Source organism: Toxorhynchites rutilus, chromosome 3, assembly GCF_029784135.1.
Source record: "Toxorhynchites rutilus septentrionalis strain SRP chromosome 3, ASM2978413v1, whole genome shotgun sequence".
NCBI classification, from domain to species: domain Eukaryota; kingdom Metazoa; phylum Arthropoda; class Insecta; order Diptera; family Culicidae; genus Toxorhynchites; species Toxorhynchites rutilus.
In genome coordinates this window covers 206,059,469-206,080,231 of record NC_073746.1, presented here as the reverse complement: position 1 = coordinate 206,080,231, position 20,763 = coordinate 206,059,469, and the positions used below count along the sequence as shown (strand labels likewise).

General features: G+C 40.4%; 1 protein-coding gene across 4 annotated transcripts in view; it reads right to left on the bottom strand.

Annotated features, from left to right (window-relative positions):
• The window catches only part of LOC129779964 (protein PALS1), a 135,245-nt gene that overhangs the window by 16,798 nt on the left and 97,684 nt on the right, over positions 1-20,763 (bottom strand). For all 4 annotated transcript variants that reach the window (XM_055787773.1, XM_055787775.1, XM_055787776.1 and 1 more), the window contains 4 exons: positions 3,567-3,753; positions 3,278-3,492; positions 2,917-3,207; positions 29-905 (listed from right to left, as the gene is read on the bottom strand). In XM_055787773.1, the coding sequence (XP_055643748.1) occupies positions 29-905; positions 2,917-3,207; positions 3,278-3,492; positions 3,567-3,753 (1,570 nt within the window). The remainder of the gene's footprint in view (positions 1-28; positions 906-2,916; positions 3,208-3,277; positions 3,493-3,566; positions 3,754-20,763) is intronic.

Genomic DNA, 20,763 nt, shown 5'->3' with positions numbered 1-20,763 from the left:
CTTCAATGAATAATATAGTCTCATTTACGAGGTATGGCTGCAGCAAATCTTTCTGAGTCGGCCATCAGTCGCTGCCGGAGTTCGTGTCGACCAATGTTGGGTGGCCCAATCAGCACTATTGGTCGCTTATGTGACGCTCGTGGATAATACAGTGCAACCTCTTCGTAAGTAAGGATTTCTTCCGGTTCGGGGTCTTCTGCAGTTGCTGTGGCGTACAGCGGATACCCGTGTTCGCTACTCGCCTTCTTTTTCTTCTTGCGACCCTTCCGACCACAGAGCAATGTGAAACTTCCTGCCTTTCCGTTGATATCCCGACGAGCTCTAAGACCGACTTCGCCAGCGTTGGCTTGTTTTACCGATTCGCACAAATGTTGGAATGATTGACTCGGTATTAACCCGGCAAGAGTTTGATCCTCCTCCCCTTCGCGATAGGCCTGCCACCAATTGTCATCGCTACGTGATATCACGTGTAGCACATCCCCCTTCTGAAAACTTATACCAAGCTCACGGCAGGGAATATATAAATCGTCCTCGGGGTCATAGTCGAAATGTGCTCGCACATGTAGCACCGGCGGATCGCGTGCTCCAGCAACCGTTGGATTTTTGCCGGAAGGCACAACGAGGAACGTGAGTGTACCGGTCATCGCACCCAGCAAGGCGCACACATCGTTCACTGTCTTTCCACGCATTTCTATTCCGTTCACCTCGAGTATTTCGTCGCCCTCGTGCAGTAGTCCAGATTTTTCGGCCGCTCCGCCTCGTACAACACGACCGATTACAATCGCCTCACCTTCCTTACGTATTGTTGCCCCAAGCGGCTCCGATGATTTCTCGATCTGTATTATTCTAATGTGATCCTGGCTACCATCTCGAAGAACGCCGAGAGGGACACTCATCGGTTCGCGCTGTGAGTTCGAGAAAAAAAAGGTTAGACCGTCGATATTCCCATCAATACAATTATGGCCTATGTGTAATTCCAAACGAAATCGAACTAAAAATGCAGATTTTATAAACTTGTATTTTTGATTCCAACGAAAGTTTGTATTCCGTTTTGTATTGAAGGAAATGTGAGTTTTCCATAACATTTGAGAATTTTTTGACAACTTTTGAAAAGGGCGTATCGAATTTAACAAGAGAAATCTTTGATAATTTATATCTCAAAAACTATGAGTCCTACCGAAATAGTGCCTTAGAAAGAGTTATAGAGTATTGATGTTAAAACGTGAAAAAAATATACAATGAGAAAAAAAATAGTACTTTTTTTATTTACAAAAAAAAAACTTCAATTTGTAATAATTTTTCATATGAAATGTAGAATGTCATGTAGAAAATTTCAAAAATGGGTACAAGATGGTAAAACTATTTTCGACAAACTATGTGAGACATCCAATTTTTATGAATTCTCGAAACTTGGAATTTTTGTATGTTAACAATCATTTCTATCCACAAATTATGAATCCTTATGTGATTTAAAATAAAAAAGCTCTTCATCAATCTCCTTCTAAATGCAGCTATTCTCGAAATATTTGAAAGAACATTTATAATTTATTGTTATTTTCATTTTTTTTAAATTTATATATGTATTTTAAATTTTTTTAAATTTTTTCATATTAAATAGAAGTCATGTAGAAAATTTGAAGAATGAGTCCAAGATGGTAAAACAATTTTTGACAAACTTTGTGGAACATCGAGTTTTTATGAATTTTCGAAACATCGAATTTTTGTATGTTAACAATCGTTTTTAGCCACAAATTATGAATTCTGATGTGATTTAAAACAAAAAAGGCTCTTTATCAATCTCCTTCTAAATGCAGTCATTATAGTAAAACTATATGTTTAGGAGTTACGTATTTTAAATTTTTTTAAATTTTTTCATATTAAATAGAAGTCATGTAGAAAATTTGAAGAATGAGTTCAAGATGGTAAAACAATTTTTGACAAACTTTGTGGAACATCGAGTTTTTATGAATTTTCGAAACATCGAATTTTTGTATGTTAACAATCGTTTTTAGCCACAAATTATGAATTCTGATGTGATTTAAAACAAAAAAGCTCTTTATCAATCTCCTTCTAAATGCAGTCATTATAGTAAAACTATATGTTTAGGAGTTACGTTGAAAATCATTTGAAGACATGTGGGTTAATACAAAACGAAGCGATAATGTTTTTCAACGTAACTCCTGAACATATAGTTTTACCATAATGATGTATTTGGAAAAGTTTGAAAATTATAAGCAAATTCATAAAATTTCATGAACATGCCTGTATAACACGACAAAGATCCTATTTACTATAAAAAAGACAATAAGTTAGAAATATTTTTTTAATATCTCGAAAATGACTGCATTTAGAAGGAGATTGATAAAGAGCTTTTTTGTTTTAAATTACATCAAAATTCATAATTTGTGCCTAAAAATGATTGTTAACAAACAAAAATTCGAAGTTTCGAAAATTCATAAAAATTCGATGTTCCACAAAGTTCATCAAAAATATTTTACCATCTTGGACTCATTTTTTAAATTTTCTACATGACTTCTATTTTATATGAAAAATTTTTAAAAAAATTAAAAATTTGTATTTTAGATATTGCAAATTAGTTTTTTTTAAATAAAAAAGAGTACTAATTTTTTTTCTCAGTGTACATTTTTTCACGTTTGGACGTCAATACTCTATAAAATTTTCGAAGACACTATTTCGGTAGGACTCATAGTTTTTGAGATATAAATTATCAAAGATTTCTCTTATTAAAATCGATACTCCCTTTTCAAAAGTTACACTTGAGTCTAAAATTATCTGAATGCTGTGCAAAACTCATATTTCCTTCAACCCAAATGGAATACAAACTTTCATTCGAATCAAAAATACTCATGTTTTGTCATTTGTCGATTTCATTTGGAATTGCTCCTCTGCATTTACCTTCGCTATATTATTGTTATTGTTATTAACTATGTTAGTGTTATTTGGAGTTGATGGCATAACTGATGTGGGTTTAACCGGTGTAGCACTGGTCATTGTGTTGTTATTGTTGAATGGTAATGGCAGCGTGGAATTCGTACTGACGGCGCTGACGCCATATGCCGGCGATCGATCCGTTGTGGAGGCGATCCGATCGTGAGCCAATAACAATCCCTCCATTTCGTATGTCGAAAGTAGATCACACAGTTCTATTGCAGCCGACGAACTGGACTGGGCCAAAGATTCCACGCACTGTAAAGATTTTGAACACATAGGTTTATGCCTTTGTTGGAATAGGGAGTTGGAGTTGCGACAAACTTACGTCTTTAGTTAGTGATTGAGCATTTGAGCAAATTGGATTCTGTATCTTAGGTCGCCGTCGCTCGAGGACAGCCGTTCGTGCCGCAAGGGCACGAGCGATTCCAGGCCCCAGTAGAAGGCTCTGAGCCGCTGTTACTCTGCCAGCGAGTGCAGCCAGTCCATGTTTATTGAGGTGACCCTGTAATCGCTGTAATGCGGTGACCAATTCGCCATAACCTGTAATTATATTTATACAGGGAAAAATTATAGAGTTATCGGAGACTGTAAATCGATCGAGTTTTTCGACTTACCAACAATTTTCTCCGGTTGATCTTCATCATCTGCGTACGCTTCATTGTCAACCCCCGACGCCGGTTTCTCAGCAATTGGGTTGTCCTGCAAGGCCCGTAATCGCTGGGAAGCTCTGAGGCTGTTTCGTAGGAAGTCATTCTGGGCTGCTATTCGTTCTTCCTCTTCTCGTCTTCTTCGCAACTGTTCCTGAAAGGTGGATAGAACAGATGATAAATTTCATATTTCCAGAAGAACAATGTTGGGGCTGCAACTTCAATTGAAGATAAACTCGCCTGTTTCTGCATGTAGAATGAGCTGGAGAGTATCAAATTGCTGTTTCTGCTACTAGCGGCAACATTTCCGTTGTCACCATAGTCCGTTATCACAATCATAGTTCGTTTTGTTTTAACGCTTAAGCTCAATTATCAAAACTGTATCCAAAATTTTCATCGTAGTCATTGGCTGTTGAAGTTCATATCTGCTTCCTATTTTCGATTAGTAAATTTATTTTTGTTCTCATATTAAATTATTGAACTTAGCCCGTATTTCATATAAAGACTGTTCACGAAATCTTAGCACCACACATACATAAACTGGACCAAAAATTAGAAGAGCAAAGCACGACATTGAGATTTTGAAACACTTTACAATCTGTTTCAGTTAGAATGTGGTCGCTCATTTTTATTCACTGCAGCGCCTCCAGTTGTCACACCGATAAACTGTTGACAACGTTTTGATCCGGATGGTTTGTGTATTCAGTAGTGGCATTTTCATCAAGATTGATGGACACATTCAAAACTTACCGACGATGGAATGCGAAAGTCGAGAAAAACACTCACACTCACGTTGACAACCCAACGTGGTCAGAAGGAAAGATCGAAAAATTCCTGAAATTTCCAAACTCGACTGTAAGTATCGTACTCAAACGTTACCGGGAGACCCTTACGTTGGATTGGGTGAAACCAATCACATATAGAGGTGGAACTTATGGCCGAAATCTACGAGCAAAGGTGATTCGAGCAGTCCACAACAATCCTGGGCTCTTCTTGCGGGATTTGGCGAAAAGGTTCACGGCGAGCCACAGTACAGTTCGGCGAATTTATATGCGAGAAGGCTGCCGGTCGTATCATGCCATCAAACACCCCAGCAGGACGCAGAAACAAAACCTGGTTACTAAAACTCGTCCAAGGAAGCTGTACGAGTAAGTGTTGACCAAGTACAAAGGATGCATTTTGATGGCCGATGAAACATACGTAAAAATGAATTTCGGGCAAATAGCCGGTAACGACATTCTTCCATTTTGTGTGCGTTATTCCTTTGCTGAGAAAAGTCCTATTTTATACGACCAAATTCTAACCGAAACAGGCTTCAAATGAATGCATTCAGATAAAATTCAAAAGATTTTTTTCTTTCTTTAGAATTGCATTCTAAAGCTACAACTTTTTAGTTATGCAATATTGTACGTGCGTATTTTTAACTCTAGACTAAAACAAATGTTTCCCACCAAGTCAATACAAATCCAAATATCCTGAATAAAGAAACTTTCCGCATCTTATCTCTGTATCTTATCATATGAATATAAGTAAAGCTATAACGTTTTAAAAATCACTTTAAAAATTTTAATGTCATCCTTTATTCCCAAAATTTTGTCAAGTGTATTCTAATAGAACAAGCAACAGTTTCAACAATTCACTGAATCATTAAGCCTGTAACGTGTATAGAATCCCAGTACACCGAAACTTAATTTTAGCATATGTTTTGACATCTCGATTTATTCAATGAGCTTAAAAATTACAGAAAATGTGTTACTCCCCCATACTGGTGCATTATTTTTATAATATATATATATATATATATATATATATATATATTTTTTTTTTTTTTTTTATAGAGGTGAGGAACGCTCTACCAGCCTTATCTGGGAAGGGTTAACCCAGACGTCGAGTGGGGATCGCACCCACAAAAACCAAGCCCTCTACTCGTTGCCTTATTCCCCCTGGGACCACATCTAGGCGACTACTTCAGGGGGCGGCTGTGCTCATGCACTCTTCGAGTTTTCAACGCTGACTAGCGTTGTCCTTCCCTTTTTCTCAACATTTTTTCTCTCTATTCGCTTTTCATTCCACTGCGCTTATGTCCTCTTCGCAGGCATCCATTTACCCGTCGAGACGTGTACCGATTAGGAATTGCCCTCCAACTTGACGCGCAACCCGTCACAGTCACCCTCGCGGGATTTCTCACCTGTCGAGACGTGCACCGATTAGGAAGCGCCCTCCAACTTGACGCGCACCCCGTCACAATCACCCTCGCAGGATTTCTCTTCCCAGCGGAGTGCCGATTAGGTAGTGCCCTCCTACATGATGCGCACTCCGTCACAGCTACTCTCGTGGGGTATACACCATTTTGATCACGGCTTCATCCTTCGCGGTGTTTCTCCATCCAGGCCACGATCAGGCGTTGCCAGGCAGGCATTTTTGCTGTTCTCCGCGGCAGTATCCGGTTACCTGTCGAGACGTGCACCGATTAGGAAGCGCCCTCCAACTTGACGCGCGCCCCGTCACAGTCACCCTCGCAGGATTTCTCTCCCAGCGGAGCGCCGATTAGGTAGTGCCCTCCAACATGACGCGCACTCCGTCACGGCGGCTCTCGGGGGGGACTATCCGGTACTACAGCCGTCTCGATTATTCATCTCTTATGGTCAGGCGTTATCCGCATGCTGGTCGGTCCTCCACTTCCGCTGTAGCTCGGACATGATATGTACGATTGCACTGTTTACTGCGTTCCAGGTGCCCTCGTCACGACACATTTCCTCCACGATGTTCCCAGCATGAAGGGTAGGCAGCCCCTCACGCACTGTGGTGAATCTGGGACATTCGAATACGATGTGTTCCGGTGTTTCCTCCACATTTCCACACTCCGGACAAAGAGGCGATCTTGCGTGTCCGAACCGGTGCAGATACTGCCTGAAGCAGCCATGACCAGACAAAAACTGCGTTAGATGGAAATTTACCTCTCCGTGTTTCCTGTTCACCCAGCCCATTAGTGTCGGTATGAGCCTGTGCGTCCACCTGCCGTTTTGCGCGGCACTCCACTCTTGCTGCCACCTAGCCATCGACTCCGCCCTCATTAGCTTCCGGATTCCTCTGGTTCCCCTCCTCCTATAGCACTCGCTGTCCTCCGCCAAGATGATGTCTATGGGGACCAACCTGGCTATGACGTAGACCGCTTCTGTTGACACGGTTCTGTACGCACTCGCGACTCGCATCGCCATGAGCCGGTACGTACTATTCAGCCTCTTCGTGTTCCGCTGAGTTTCTAACGCCGCGATCCAGGCTGGACCACCATAACGTAGTGTCGATGAGGAGACACTAGCCAAGAGGTGCCTCTTGCTGCTGCTTGGGCCAAAGTTGTTGGGCATGATTCGTGTCAGTGCATTGATTGCCTTCGTTGCTTTTTTACAAGCGTAGTCGACGTGACTGTTGAAGTTCAGTCGATCGTCGATCTGCACCCCCAGTTATTTTAGGTCTCGCTTCGAGGTTAGCGAGTGCTCTCCAATTGTGATTTCTGCACGTTGCACCGCCCTGCGGTTGCTGACAATCAGCATTTCCGTCTTGTGGTGGGCTATCTGCAGTTTCACACTTTGCATCCACCTTCCGATCATGTCTATCGACTCGGTCGCGAGCATTTCGACCCGTTCCAAAGATTCCCCTGTCGCGAGAATAACGATGTCATCCGCGAAGCCAATGATCTCCACACCTCTGGGCAGATTCAGTTTTAGTACACCATCGTACATACTGTTCCAGAGCGATGGGCCCAGGATAGAGCCCTGCGGAACTCCCGCCGTAGTTTTAATCTGCGCCTGGCCCGTGTTTGTCTCGTACACCAGCACACGGTTCTCGAAGTAGCTTCTCAGTATTCTACACAGGTAGTCTGGGACTTTCATCGTGTGGAGCGCAGTCGCGATGGCCTCCCAGCTGGCACTATTGAACGCGTTCTTAACGTCGATCGTTATCACTGCGCAGTATCGATTTCCTCTGAGCTTCTGTTTGGATGCTCTGTTGGCTCTTTCGACCACTATGCGAATGGCATCTACCGTGGATCTCCCTTTCCGAAATCCGAATTGATTATCGGACAGTCCACGAACTCCCTCCGTGCATTCCGTCAGCCTATTAAGGATGATCCTCTCCAAAAGTTTCCCAAGAGTGTCCAACAGGCATATGGGTCTATACGATGCTGGACCACCCGGCGTCTTTCCTGGCTTGGGCAGTAGTACTAGCTGTTGTACCTTCCATCGATCCGGAAAGTAGCATTCGTCTAGACACTTCTGCATGGCTGTCCTGAACATATCAGGGAATGCTAGGACTGCCGCTTTCAAAGCTACGTTGGGGATTCCATCTGGGCCAGGCGCTTTCTTCGTTTTTAGGCGTTTGATAGCTGCAACTAGCTCATCGTTCGTCACATCTCTGCGTTCGATGCTATCCTCATCCTCTCCATATGGCGTGGGTGGCCAGGTCGTTGGGTCGTGCTGCGGAAATAACCCTTCCACGATAATTTTTAATTTTTCGGGACACATTTCGGAAGGTGTCTTTGGGCCCCTGAACTTCGCCATCACCATTCGGTAAGCATTGCCCCATGGATTGACGTCCACGTCCCGACATAACTCCCTGAAGCAATTAGATTTGCTCCGCTTAATCGCCCGTTTAAGAGTGGATCTAGCCTCTCTGAATTCCACTCTCCGCTCTTCTCTGGTGTCTATGCTTGACCGTTGGAAACGTCTTCTGGCGCTAAGGCAGTTGGCCCGAAGCACGCCAAGTGCCTCGCTCCACCAATAGGCTGGAGGTCGCTTATACCTGGGTTCCCTTTTTCTTGGCATTGTTATATCACATGCTGTTGCTAGCGTTTCCGTCAGTTCATCCGCGTTCATGTTCAAGACGTCGCTTTCCACGCGTAGTGCTTCGATGAAAAGGTCCTTGTCAAAGGTTTTTGTCTTCCACCTGCGCGGGCATGTCCTATTTATCCGTACTGCCACGGAGTTTCGTTGGCCAATGGTATAACGGATGGCTTGATGATCACTGTGGGTGTATCCTTCACATACCCTCCACCTCATTTTCGTCATTAACGAAGGACTGCAGAAAGTCAAGTCGATGATGGACTCTCGACCCTCTCGGCGGAAGGTACTAGTGGTGCCCTCGTTGCACAGGGTAACATCCAACTTGGCTAGAGCTTCTAGTAAACTAGTCCCTCTCGCGTTGGTGCATCTGCTTCCCCACTCTACTGCCCAAGCATTGAAATCCCCTCCTATAACGACTGGTTTTCGTTCGGCGAGCTCCTCGGTGAGGACATCCAGCATATAGTGGAACTGGTCCATCGTCCATCTGGGAGGTGCTTAGCAACTGCAGATAAAAATTCCGTTGATCTTTGTGATCACGAAACCCTCGCGAGACCTCGAAACTACCTCCTGAATGGGATATCGGCCCATGACCTGGATGGCGGCCATTCCTACTTTATCCGTCACCCAATTACCGTTACCGGGGGGAACGCGATACGGCTCCGCGATAATTGCGACATCACATTTTGTTTCTGTCGTTGACTGCCACAACAGTTGCTGTGCGATGTCACAATGGTTGAGATTAATTTGGGTTATCTCCATCACTGTTGGCTTGCCCTCGCCTGTTTGTACACAGGGCAATTAAAGCCTCCCGTCATATGGTCATTACTGTCCTCTTTTTCGCAGAGCATACACCTTGGTTTTCACTTGCAGTCGCTGGCAAAGTGTCCCTCTATTCCGCATTTCCTGCACAGTTTGGATCTATCTGGCCCCAAGCAGCCTTTCGCCAGGTGGCCGAAGTTTAAACACTTGAAACATCGCTCCAGTTGCTTGGGAACAGGCGGAATGATTCTAAAACGACCCACAGCCCAGCAGACGTTTATACTCTCTAACTTCAGTAACTTGTTCGCTGCGTCCGTTGAGAGACGAATCGTTGCGGTCTGCGTCCCGCGATACGCCTTTCGTAGTCGGATTTTCATCGGAACTTTGCCCAGGATGTTTTCCTCCTCCAACTTCTGACGTAGGTCTATCTCGGTGGTGAACAGACTGAGGTTCCTGCATTCTATCGATGCCTCGGAGGATAAGGCCCTTACGTTCGCTCCATCGCCGAGAACCCTTTCTACAAGATCCTTGAATGCTGAGCTCCTGATTTCTGGGTCTCTCTTCAGCTCGAACAGCATTTCGCCGTTCTGGGTGCGCCTGGACTTCACCACGCTCTTTTCCAGTTTCTTGAGGCCAGGGTCCTCTCGCATTTTTTAAAGAGATCAGCGTATGATACGTTGCCCTTCGCTTCGACGATGAGTGCATCGCCTTTGTCTCTCGCCCGCCGAGGATTAGGCTTCTTGTCTTTTGGCCCCTGCCACTTTTCATTCTCTTTCTTATTTTTTTCCACTATTTTCACTTTTCTCTCCCTCTCTTTTTCTTCGTTCCTTTGTTTTTTCTTGTTTCTTTTCCTAACCGTGCTCCAGTCGTTTCTCTTGCTATCGGTGCTGATCTGGTCATCGCTGTCACCCAGCTCTTCGCTGTCGCCCTGGGCGGCACTATCGTCTTGATCATCGTTGTCGTGATCGTCCTTGCGTTTTTTGAACATTTCTTCTTCTGCTGGTGAATCCTTTTTTCTTTTTTCCGAACGGTTTCGACGAATCTTTGGTGTCACCTGTCCAGCTGCAGCTCTTTGTAACGCTTCTGCGAGTGCCTTCTCGGCGGTTTTCGTCCTTTCGACGAGTCCATCGTGCTCCTTCAAAGCTCGTCCCAAAAGAGATCTTATACCCGACATCCTGGTCTTGATCTCCTTATGCACGTTGGGTTTGTCCTGCACGAAGGTGTCGAGTTCTTTGACCCTCAACATGATCGTGCTCAGGATGCTATCTCCAGTCAGACCTCCTTCCTGAGTTAAACTACCGCTGGACTTTGGCAGGAACAGGGGATTGATCCCCCGACTTTGCTGGGTCTCAGGTATTCCTCCATTACTGCCGCTAGGGCCTGGTGTTTCCACTTGTTTGAGTATTGGCGTATTGAGTATTGAGTATATATATATATATATATATATATATATATATATATATATATATATATATATATATATATATATATATATATATATATATATATATATATATATATATATATATATATATATATATATATATATATATATGCCTATATCAGTATAAGACCAATATGAGTGAGCGAAACAAGAGACACATTACAAATAAGCACGCATTCAACCTTTTCGCATACTTTGCCACATACACGGCCCAGATCCAATTGGATATAGGTTCATGTTTATGCTCTCATTTTTACTCTTAGAAAACACTTTCCAACTTCATTTTATAATGAGAAGTAATATTGTCACGTATTTAGGTAACACCACCAGTGGCTATGTGTAGCCATGTAAAATAGCTTTGCATTCCAGCCGTCCTTGGATCGATCCCCGTTTGACATCGTTTGGATTTTTTTGGGTGCAATCCCAAGCTGGCGTTCAGTCTGAGAAAAAGAGAGGTCTGCTCCCATACATACAAACATTTCAAAGCTTTGCCGTGCTTTTATTCATTTATTTCACTGTTCAGGACACGAAAAACATTTTTTTTTCTGCCGAAGATGATATGTTTACTGCCAACGCTAGTTTGGGTGTAGGCATTGGTTGCACAGATGCCAGGTTTAAAGACATGTATTCATTTTGAAGACATTTGACTTACTGTGAAGACATTTCAGTATGATAGTGTATGTGGATTTTTGGGGGATATTATAAAAAAAATATCGTCGGGAGAAGTAAGACTTTTGTCTTAGTGTTATTCTCTCGCTTTTTTTACGACCACTTCACAAATCGAAGGTTTTTCGGTTACAAATCGTTTCAATAATTAGTTTTATGGATATGGTTTGAGTTACAATCAAAACATCAACGCTGAAATACACAAATTGAGTTATTTATAAAAATTGTTTGATAAATGAGAGTCATCCATTCTATTTTTTGGCATTCGAGCCCATCTTAATAGAACAATTATCATAGTTCCGTTTTTGTGGAACAATTTGCAAACGGTAAAATTTTGTTCGCTGTTGCGCAATATATCCTATGTTCACATTTAATGAAATAAACTTCAAAACCTCAAGAAAAGTTCAATGAAACACGCCATATGAGAATATCAATTAGAATAAACATTGAATAATATATCAAAGATTGTTCAGAATTAAGTTATGAATTTTCGTTTTCTTCGATATGATTGTGAAGACATTTGAAGACATTCCTTGTACCATGTGAAGACATCTGAAAAAATCACCTGGTATTGGTTTTCAGGATAATTTCATTTGTTCACATCATGGCTTCACTGGGGCAAGCGAGTCGCGATTCAAATTCTACACGCTCGAAACTAAAATCACGCAGATGACGGGGCAATATTTTTTTACATTTGCACGAAATTACGCGATTTTTTTTGCGCGCACGCATTAATCGCGTAAAAAAGAATTCAGTGTATATAGAACCCAATAAAATCGATTGAACCCACGATTGTTCGCTTGGTAAGCGTACGCACATCCATTCAGGCTACGAAGATCCCCAATCATCCCGGAATTTGGCGATTATTTTAAACTTTGGAATATGTGATGTTTTGTCAATTTTTTTTTATTAGTAGATAACTCGGAGTTCAGAAATTTAATGATGAGTTTCAAAAAATGAAAATGTCCATAAGAGTTTGCAAGTCTTATCGGCCGCTCTAGGAACTTATTTTGTAACAACTGGAGGCATCAAACTATTTCAAAAATCAACATTATTCAGTCATTTGGTTGAAAAATTCTTCCACATACGGCTTACTCACAAGACTTGGCTCCTCCCGACTACCACCTATTTGCATCGATGGGATACGAACTAACAATTCGGTTGAAAAGTTTATGAGGTAAAACAATTTTTTTTTGCAAAATTCAATTTTATTTTTTAACATAAATGCCTTCGATGACGATACAGCGATTATAGCGATCTTGCAACTTTTCGAAACCATTTTTATAGCACTCTTTCGGGTTTTCCAAAATAGGCCTCAGTTACTCAGTAAATATTTTTACGGTGGTTAGACACTCCACTCTTTTTTGGGGGGAGGGGGGTGGTCTGTCATACAAATAAAACGCAAATTTTCGCATATCTCGAGAATTAATCGAGCAAATGGAATAAAATATGGCATGTGGAAGTTTTTGGGTGTAATAAATGTTTCTATGGTGGTTAGATACTACACCCCCCTCTCTAAGGGGGGGCTGCCATACAAATGAAACACAAATTTCTGTATAACTCGGGAATTAATCAAGCAAATGGAACGAAATTTGGCATGTGGAGGTTTTAGGGTGCAATAAATGTGTTTAAGGTGGTTAGACACTCCACCCCATCTCTAAGGTAGAGCTGCCATACAACTGAAAGACAAATTTCTGCATAACTCGAGAACTAATCAAGCAAATGGAGCCATATTTGGCATGTGGAGATTTTAGGGGGCACGAAACGTTTCTATGGAGAATCGACACTTTTCCTACCTCTCTAAGGGGGGCTGCCATATAAATGAAACACACATTTTTGCATGAGTCGAAAACTATTCAAGCAAATGAATCCGAATTTGGCATGTGGAGGTTTTAGGGAGCAATAAATGTTTCTATGGTGGTTTGACACTCTTTTCTCCTCTCTAAAGGAGGGAGGGCTCCCACACAAGTGAAACACAAATTTCTGCATCACTCGAGAACTAATCAAGCAAATGGAACCAAATTTTGCATATTGAGGTTTTAGGATGCAATAAATGTTTCTATGGTGGTTAGACACTCCACCCCCCTCTCTAAGAGGGAGCTGCCATACAAATGAAAAACAAATTTCTGCATAATTCGAAAACTAATCAAGCAAATGGAGCCAAGTTTGTCATGCGAATGTTTTAGGGGACACGAAACGTTTCCATGGTGAACAGACACTCCTCCCCTCTCTCTGAGGAGGGGGCTGCCATACAAATGAAACACAAATTTCTGCATAACTCGAGAATTAATCAAGCAAATGGAACTAAATTTTGCATGTGGAGGTTTTAGGGTGCAATAAATGTTTTTACGGTGGTTAGACACTCCACCCCTCTCTCTAAGGGGGAGCTGCCATACGAATGAAACGCAAATTTCTACATAACTCGAGAATCAATCAAGCAAATGAAACCAAATTTGGCATGCGGATGTTCTAGGGTGCAATAAATGTTTTTAGGGTGGTTAGACACTCCACCTACCTCTCTAAGGGGGAGCTGCCATACAAAATTAAACTGGGTCGATAAGAAGATCAATCAATGAACAGTTCTGCGATTGGACCCATGAACTTGCTCATAGTATGGAAACATGAATGCTTGAAAGTATTGATAACAAAAAACAAATTTTGAGCGGGACGAAGTTTGCCGGGTCAGCTAGTATTCTTATAAAAATGTGGAAGATTAGCTTGATAAATGGTTTGCTTCAAAAGAGGAACAATTATTGTAAATGTATTGTTATCGATAGAAATATTTTGAATTAAGTAATGTTTTCCATTTTTATGCACTAAACGTGTGCTTTCTTTATTTCTTTAGAAATTCCGGTTTCATTCTTGTGCACCGGGTAACTGTATTTTTCAAGTGTCGAGTTTGTATAAAACCAGTTGCATTCTCCGTTATTTTAGTTGTTTTGATAAATAAATATCGAATATGCGGAAGGGAAAAGTGCTCACGGAGCGAGAAATAGGACAAATCGATGCATTTCATCAAGAAAATGTTGGTATCAGATAAATTACTCATCGGATTGAACGAGCTCAATTATTTGGCGAATCATCAAGGATACGGTAAGAAGAAGAGAGCTCTGACCGGGATAAGCGGGAAATAGTTCGAACAGCTTCGAATACTAATTGCTTTAATTGCTTATGCAAATAAAACAATCTTTTTTTTGAGTTTGGTAAAAAGTCCTTACATCTTCTTGGATGGCACTAACGTTCCAGTGGAACTTTTGCCTTCTCAACGTAGCACTACTTTCGTCATTTTTATAAGTAGTACTTGTTTGAGATTTCTATGCCGAATAACACGCCTTCAATGTACTCTGGAGTGGCAAGCTCTAGAATACGCGTGACCACAGTGCAAGCCGGGAGAATTTTCTTTGATGAAAAATCTCCCGACCAGAACGGGAATCAAACCCGAACCCCCGGCATGATAGTGTGGGACGCTAACCTCTCGGCCACGGGAGCACATAAAGAGGGCTAAAAAGGTTAAAGCTCTCAATATTACACCATCTCACATCTGAGTCTGATTGTTGACAAAGCTCATGGTATGTTATGGCAAAGAACTTTTAACTTTGAAAGGGTATCTTTAGTTACGAAAAAAGTTCAATTTGGATTGTCTTGATGGTTTCAACGGGCACTGGCGTGATTTACGGAAAGATGAACAGTATTTTTCAACAAGGAACATTGGTGGAGGCTTGTGTATGGTTTGGACAGGATTCTATGCAGGATTCTCAAGATAGCTATCCTTCAAAATGAATATCAAGGATTACACACATGTTCAATCCTTTTGCGTTGCTTTTTGCAATCCTTCCGTTTTGCGTAGATAACATCGCAAAAAATACAATCCAGCCAAACAATGCCGCTATTCATACCAGCAACGAAACTAAGCAATGGATTAAGGACCAAAAGCCTTACTTATTGAACTTATTGAACAGGCCAGCTTGCTCTGCAGACTTAAATCTTGTTGAATTTTTTTGTGAGATCCTAGTACGTAGAATCTACGAATCTAGATGGGGGTGAGATTGGGTCATGAGGTTGAGATTGGGTGAGATTGAAAAAGTATTGCGAATATTTTCGAAAACTGTGAACTTTTTAATAAGGGACATATTTTCACTACTTCTAATGTACAGGGTCTTTCAGATTAAACGCTCACGCAAAAAAAAATGAACAGCTCCTTAAAAAAAAAATTTCGCTCCGTCGACGGTAACACTGCATTCCCCACTTCGGGACGATAATATTCGGCTACTCGTTCAGTCTGATCGGATGGTTTTTAATGTCAAGATGTACAATTTACAAGAACGTGTATTTTTTGTGAAATCGTATTACTCGAGCAATCGAAGCCTTAATGAAACTTTGTCCTCTTATAGTAAGAATTTCAACATTTCTCGTCGTCGATTACTTCCCCTGGGGGTACGAGAAGGACCGTTGCTATGTTAATAAGCCACAAATTTTGGAGGAACTTAAAGATGAAATGACTCGGATTTTTAACAGCATCGAAGTCGTAATGTTAGAGTTGTGCATGAAGAATTTTGTTCACCATTTAAAACGCGTTATCGAAAAAAGGGATGGTCACATAAAAAATGTTCTAAAATAAGCTTTATTATAGGTTAAAATAAGCTTTATTATAGGTTTAAAAACATTTGTAGAAGTTATTAAAATTTGTTGAGTGAGCGTTTAATCTGAAAAACCCTGTATAATAATTAACTTTGTTATTGTTTAATAATTTATCGAAGTTTTTCTCCGTTTTTGACCTAATCTCACCCCCATTGCCCATTTTCACCCCCATTGGCGGTAAACAATGTTTGAAATGACGCAAGTTGAAAAAGCGAAGTTTGTCCAGAAACGTAAGAAAAAATAAATAAAAGGGAGAAGCGGATGTATCGAAAACTATCTAAAAGTAAAAAAAAACTGAAAAAGTAGAAAACTAATGATGTTTGAAAAAGATATCATAATAAACAAGAAAACATAAAAAACCTCAATGTAGAAAGCATGATCAGAAAAAAATTGTTAAATCAAGGAAAAAAGTTTAACAAAATACTGAACATAATAAGTTTAAATCTTCTCCAATTATCTATAAAACAAAAAAAACAATGATATCACCTTATGCATTGGTTAGAAATGAAATTCTATAATTTAGCGACAAATATAAAACCACAATCGACTGCATTAGGCCTCTAAACAGCTTCTTTCAAATATAATATGCTACAGTTTGCATCTAAATGTTGAACTTGCTCCGAAACTCCCTCCATTTGATTTGAGGATAGTGTTAATGTCAACCGGATGACGTAAGTGTCTTACTATTCATTCTTTCCACTGACTGGAATGTCTTTAAGCACGCTCCTCGCGTTGTGCGATGATGTTGCACGTAATTCAATTATTGTCGGCGTAGTATTCGCAGATTTGATTTTAGTTTTACTATCACTATCACAGCAGTAGTCGTGCTAATAGCATTAATCGCATTCCGCCCGCTTATTCAAAATGGATCGCACTATCCTACCAATCATTAATATAGATGACATTCGGCGAATACCAGAAAAAGCACAACCGTGATAATACGTGCAAAACCTCGCCATTGACACCATCTCTAGCTGACGTAGGATGGATTGATTTTCGTTCGACGCAACGTCTTTTAATTCAATTATTGTACATCGCGATGATCACTATTGGCGCAAATTACGCACCTCCACTCGATAACACGTGATTGGGTAATACAATAATTAGGCGAGTAGTTATTGTAAATTATCTTCTCAAGATTTCACACCTTTTTTTTTGTTTTGCAATATTCACACAAAACACATTCAATTCTACGAAACACAAACGGAAGGAAAGTGACCAGACGAAAGTCGCGATGGATACTGAAAACTGGACTCTTACTGCTGCTGTTCGTTGTCCAGCAAAACAAATAGAAGTCGGGTCTGGGTTTGCCTGGCTACGCGGATGGCACTTATGGGCGTAGGAAATCGGAATAAAAATAAAAATGTAAATAGGTAGGTTCTCTGAAGAAATATTTGTGCATTCGTTTTCCGATGCCGCGACCAACTCAACTGGTATTTCCCCATATGACTGGGTCATCGAGATCTCGTCGTCGATGTCTGAACGCACAACACAAAGCCCTCGCGCTGCAACCAACCAACACCTGATCATATTTGGTATAGGTGGTAAAGAATACGAGTCGAAAGCACGAGGTAACCTCGCGACTACAAACTTCATAACCCCCGCCGTCCAACTACCAATACCAACCAAAAACACAATACGCAAGCAACCGTAGCTGAGTTTCATTACAAATTATTTTATCAACTGGATTATGAATGACTTCAGTCGTCAGACGATCGGTGGATGTGTGCGTTTCCTCTGGTCAGTTCGTCCAGGTGAGTTTATGTTGTTATTGAAAGCGCTTCCAGCCACATTTTATCGAGTGTTGCGTTTAGTGCGCCAAATTTAAATCATCAAACTTTTTGATACTCCCAAAAGCATTGATTTATTTAATAAGCATTAAGCAATGTAAAATAACTCTATAAACTTCGATCACATAATCAAGAAAAAAAGTAGTATTTTTGTGCAGCTGGCACTTACTACTCTTCAACTACTGCACTCACCTTTATGGGAAAGGAAATAAACGTGGAACTAACATCAGCAAAAGTGTCGCTGACGGTAGTTTGGCATACACACCTATCCTTCTTTCTTTTCTCATCGAGATTATTTATACTTGTTTGTTTCGAAAGGGGAAACACAACAATTGCACCGTTGTACACAGTAGAAAAAACCATAACGATAACTTCTCTCGAATCTCCTGATTTACATTAAGTGACCTAATCTACCCGAACAAGTTGCAAAATGTGAAATATTTTTTTGAATGTTTGTACAAAAGAAAGTTTATAAAATCACATGCCATGTTTATTTCAAACAATGAGATACTTAGGAGTTGTCCACATACCACGTGGTGAGGGGGAGTTGCTATAGATAATGTCCTCGTGGACATGGAAAAATTAGAAAAAAAAACATTACACTTCCATATTCAAATTTAATTTATTTTCTCGTCATCAGAATTTTTAAACTTTTCGCCCTGAGTATCCCGTATTCATCAATGCGGTTAAGCTGCCTGAGAATGCTATCAGAACTTCTTCCCTTATTTTTTTCTGAAAGTAACTAACAAACTGAGAGCGACTATATCCATTGGCAGTAGAGGATCATTCATTCCATCAGGATCCAGTAAAAATCTCTCTACACATACCATGAAATTTTAAAAAAAGGTTCTTGTAGATCCTGCGAATGAAATTGTAGCAAAAATTTAACCCATTACTGCCCAGGTGTACAAGAACTTGATCCAAATGGCATAAAACTTTCTAGTCCATCTAGTTTTGTCCCGAAACGGGGTGGGGGGCGGTGTTAATCGCAATATTTTGGTTTGGAGTTCTTTGGAAGTTGAGATATCTGACGTATGAAATTTCATACACTGAGCCGATACAGTATCAAAAATGGAAATCATTTGAATATCGAACAAAACGGTTTCATTTCATAAAATTCAACTTCAACAACCATTTTCATGGTTTATTAGCACTTTCGTGTACTGTAGTTCTGCGCATAATTGTCCCACGGTTCATAGGGATTGCATAGAACATAGTACAGTTATGCGTAGGACGGCAGTGTATCGGATTTAGTATCACTGAGTATGGTACCGGAAAAAGCACTCCCAAGGGTGCAAACCCACATCACACTTCAAGCGAATATATGTCGTACATCGGTTGCAATACGCACACCTTCGTTGGGTACCAGTTGGATTCGTATTAATGAAATGATTTATTCCGTCAAACCTAACTTCCGATGACTTCGAGTGTTTAGGCTTGATCAGCATGAACTCGATCCTTGCTGGATTTATGTCACTCATCCGAATTTAAGGTCATTTTTCCCAGTGTCTAGCTCTCCGCTTCTTGCTGCTGCCCGAGGAGCATTCTTGTGATTGGCCTCGTTCAATGTTGCTCTCGACATTCACTTGTTTGCCAAAACCGGAAGGGGCGTCTTCCGAGTCACTATCTCCAGCATCCACATCGCTGATAACATCGCCACGATGACAAAGTCAATATCATTTGTTGACACAAGATTTTCGAAAGCGTCTTCGTCCAAACCAATCAGATAATTGTACAGCTCCTCCGGATTCTCGGGAAGCTGATATATCCTATTGAGAAAAATACACCGTAGTTGCACAGCGTATGAAATTTCATACGCTCAAAAGTAAACATAGATTTTTTGCGGTTTCATAATTTTCTTCGGATTTTTAGCTAGATATCATTTTTTACACTCGTCTAGTACTTTTGTGTCACAGATTTGAGCAATTTGAAATTCTTTAAGAGGTAAAACTTTGATAAATTTATGTTTACTTTTGCGACTCCATTAAACTCGAACTTTGCAAGTTTCAATACAAAACAACAAAAATGACAGATAAAATGACATTGACACAAAAAACACTCTTGAATTGTCATGTGGTATCATTTAAAATGCGCCTAACACTTTAGTTTCATCAAAAACAGTTTTTCAAAAACGGGTATTTTTGCGTATTAAATTTCATACGCTGGGCACTAATGGGTTAAGATATAGTTTGGGAGGATTTAATAATTTTTGAGCTCAAAATAACAAAAACCCCAAATATCACTTTATTTAGATGATGATGATGGTCCCGCCTCCTTCCCCTACAGAGGTTTGAGCAAGACGAGTTATCTAAAAGATAATTTATTTTTTTTTCAACATTGAAATCAGTTTAGCAAACATGAAAAACGAACTGATTTTATTTACAGATATAAGTTCAAAAAATTGCAATGTCCAAAAAAGCCAATACTCAGTCATGTCCGCCACAGAGCCGATACGGTCCCGACGAGGCCCTTGCAGCCAAGTGGTCCACCAGAGCACAAGTCCAACCGCCAGCCTTGTTTTAGATTGACTGTGAATACCCTCATTCAGAGAAATCGAGAAAATTTCCTTTACGAAAAATTCCTAGACCGGCACTTAAAAAAAACTTTCAATTTAATATCCTTTATATCTGTGTCTCGCGCGCGACGCTCAAACTTTTGTAGACTACTTTTATTTTTTTTAAACTAATATAACTATAAGAACGACAAAATAAAAATAAAAATAGTCCATCATCACCAAGATCATGACAGACATAATAGAGATCAATACAAATTTAAAAAAAGATGATTTAAAAAAAAAAATTAAATAATCTACATAATATAATCCGTTCAAAAAAAACTTCGTCAGATTCATTGAAAATATTGAAAACAAACTGCAAAAAAATTGTCAACATTAAATTATCCGTTCGTATAAAACTTCGTCAGTAAAGATCTTCGTCATAAAAATAAACAAAAACTCGTTCAGCTGTTAAGAGAACACAGCTTTTACATGTGAAATACAGTGCCTCTTAAATTCTGTAAGTGTTGTTGCG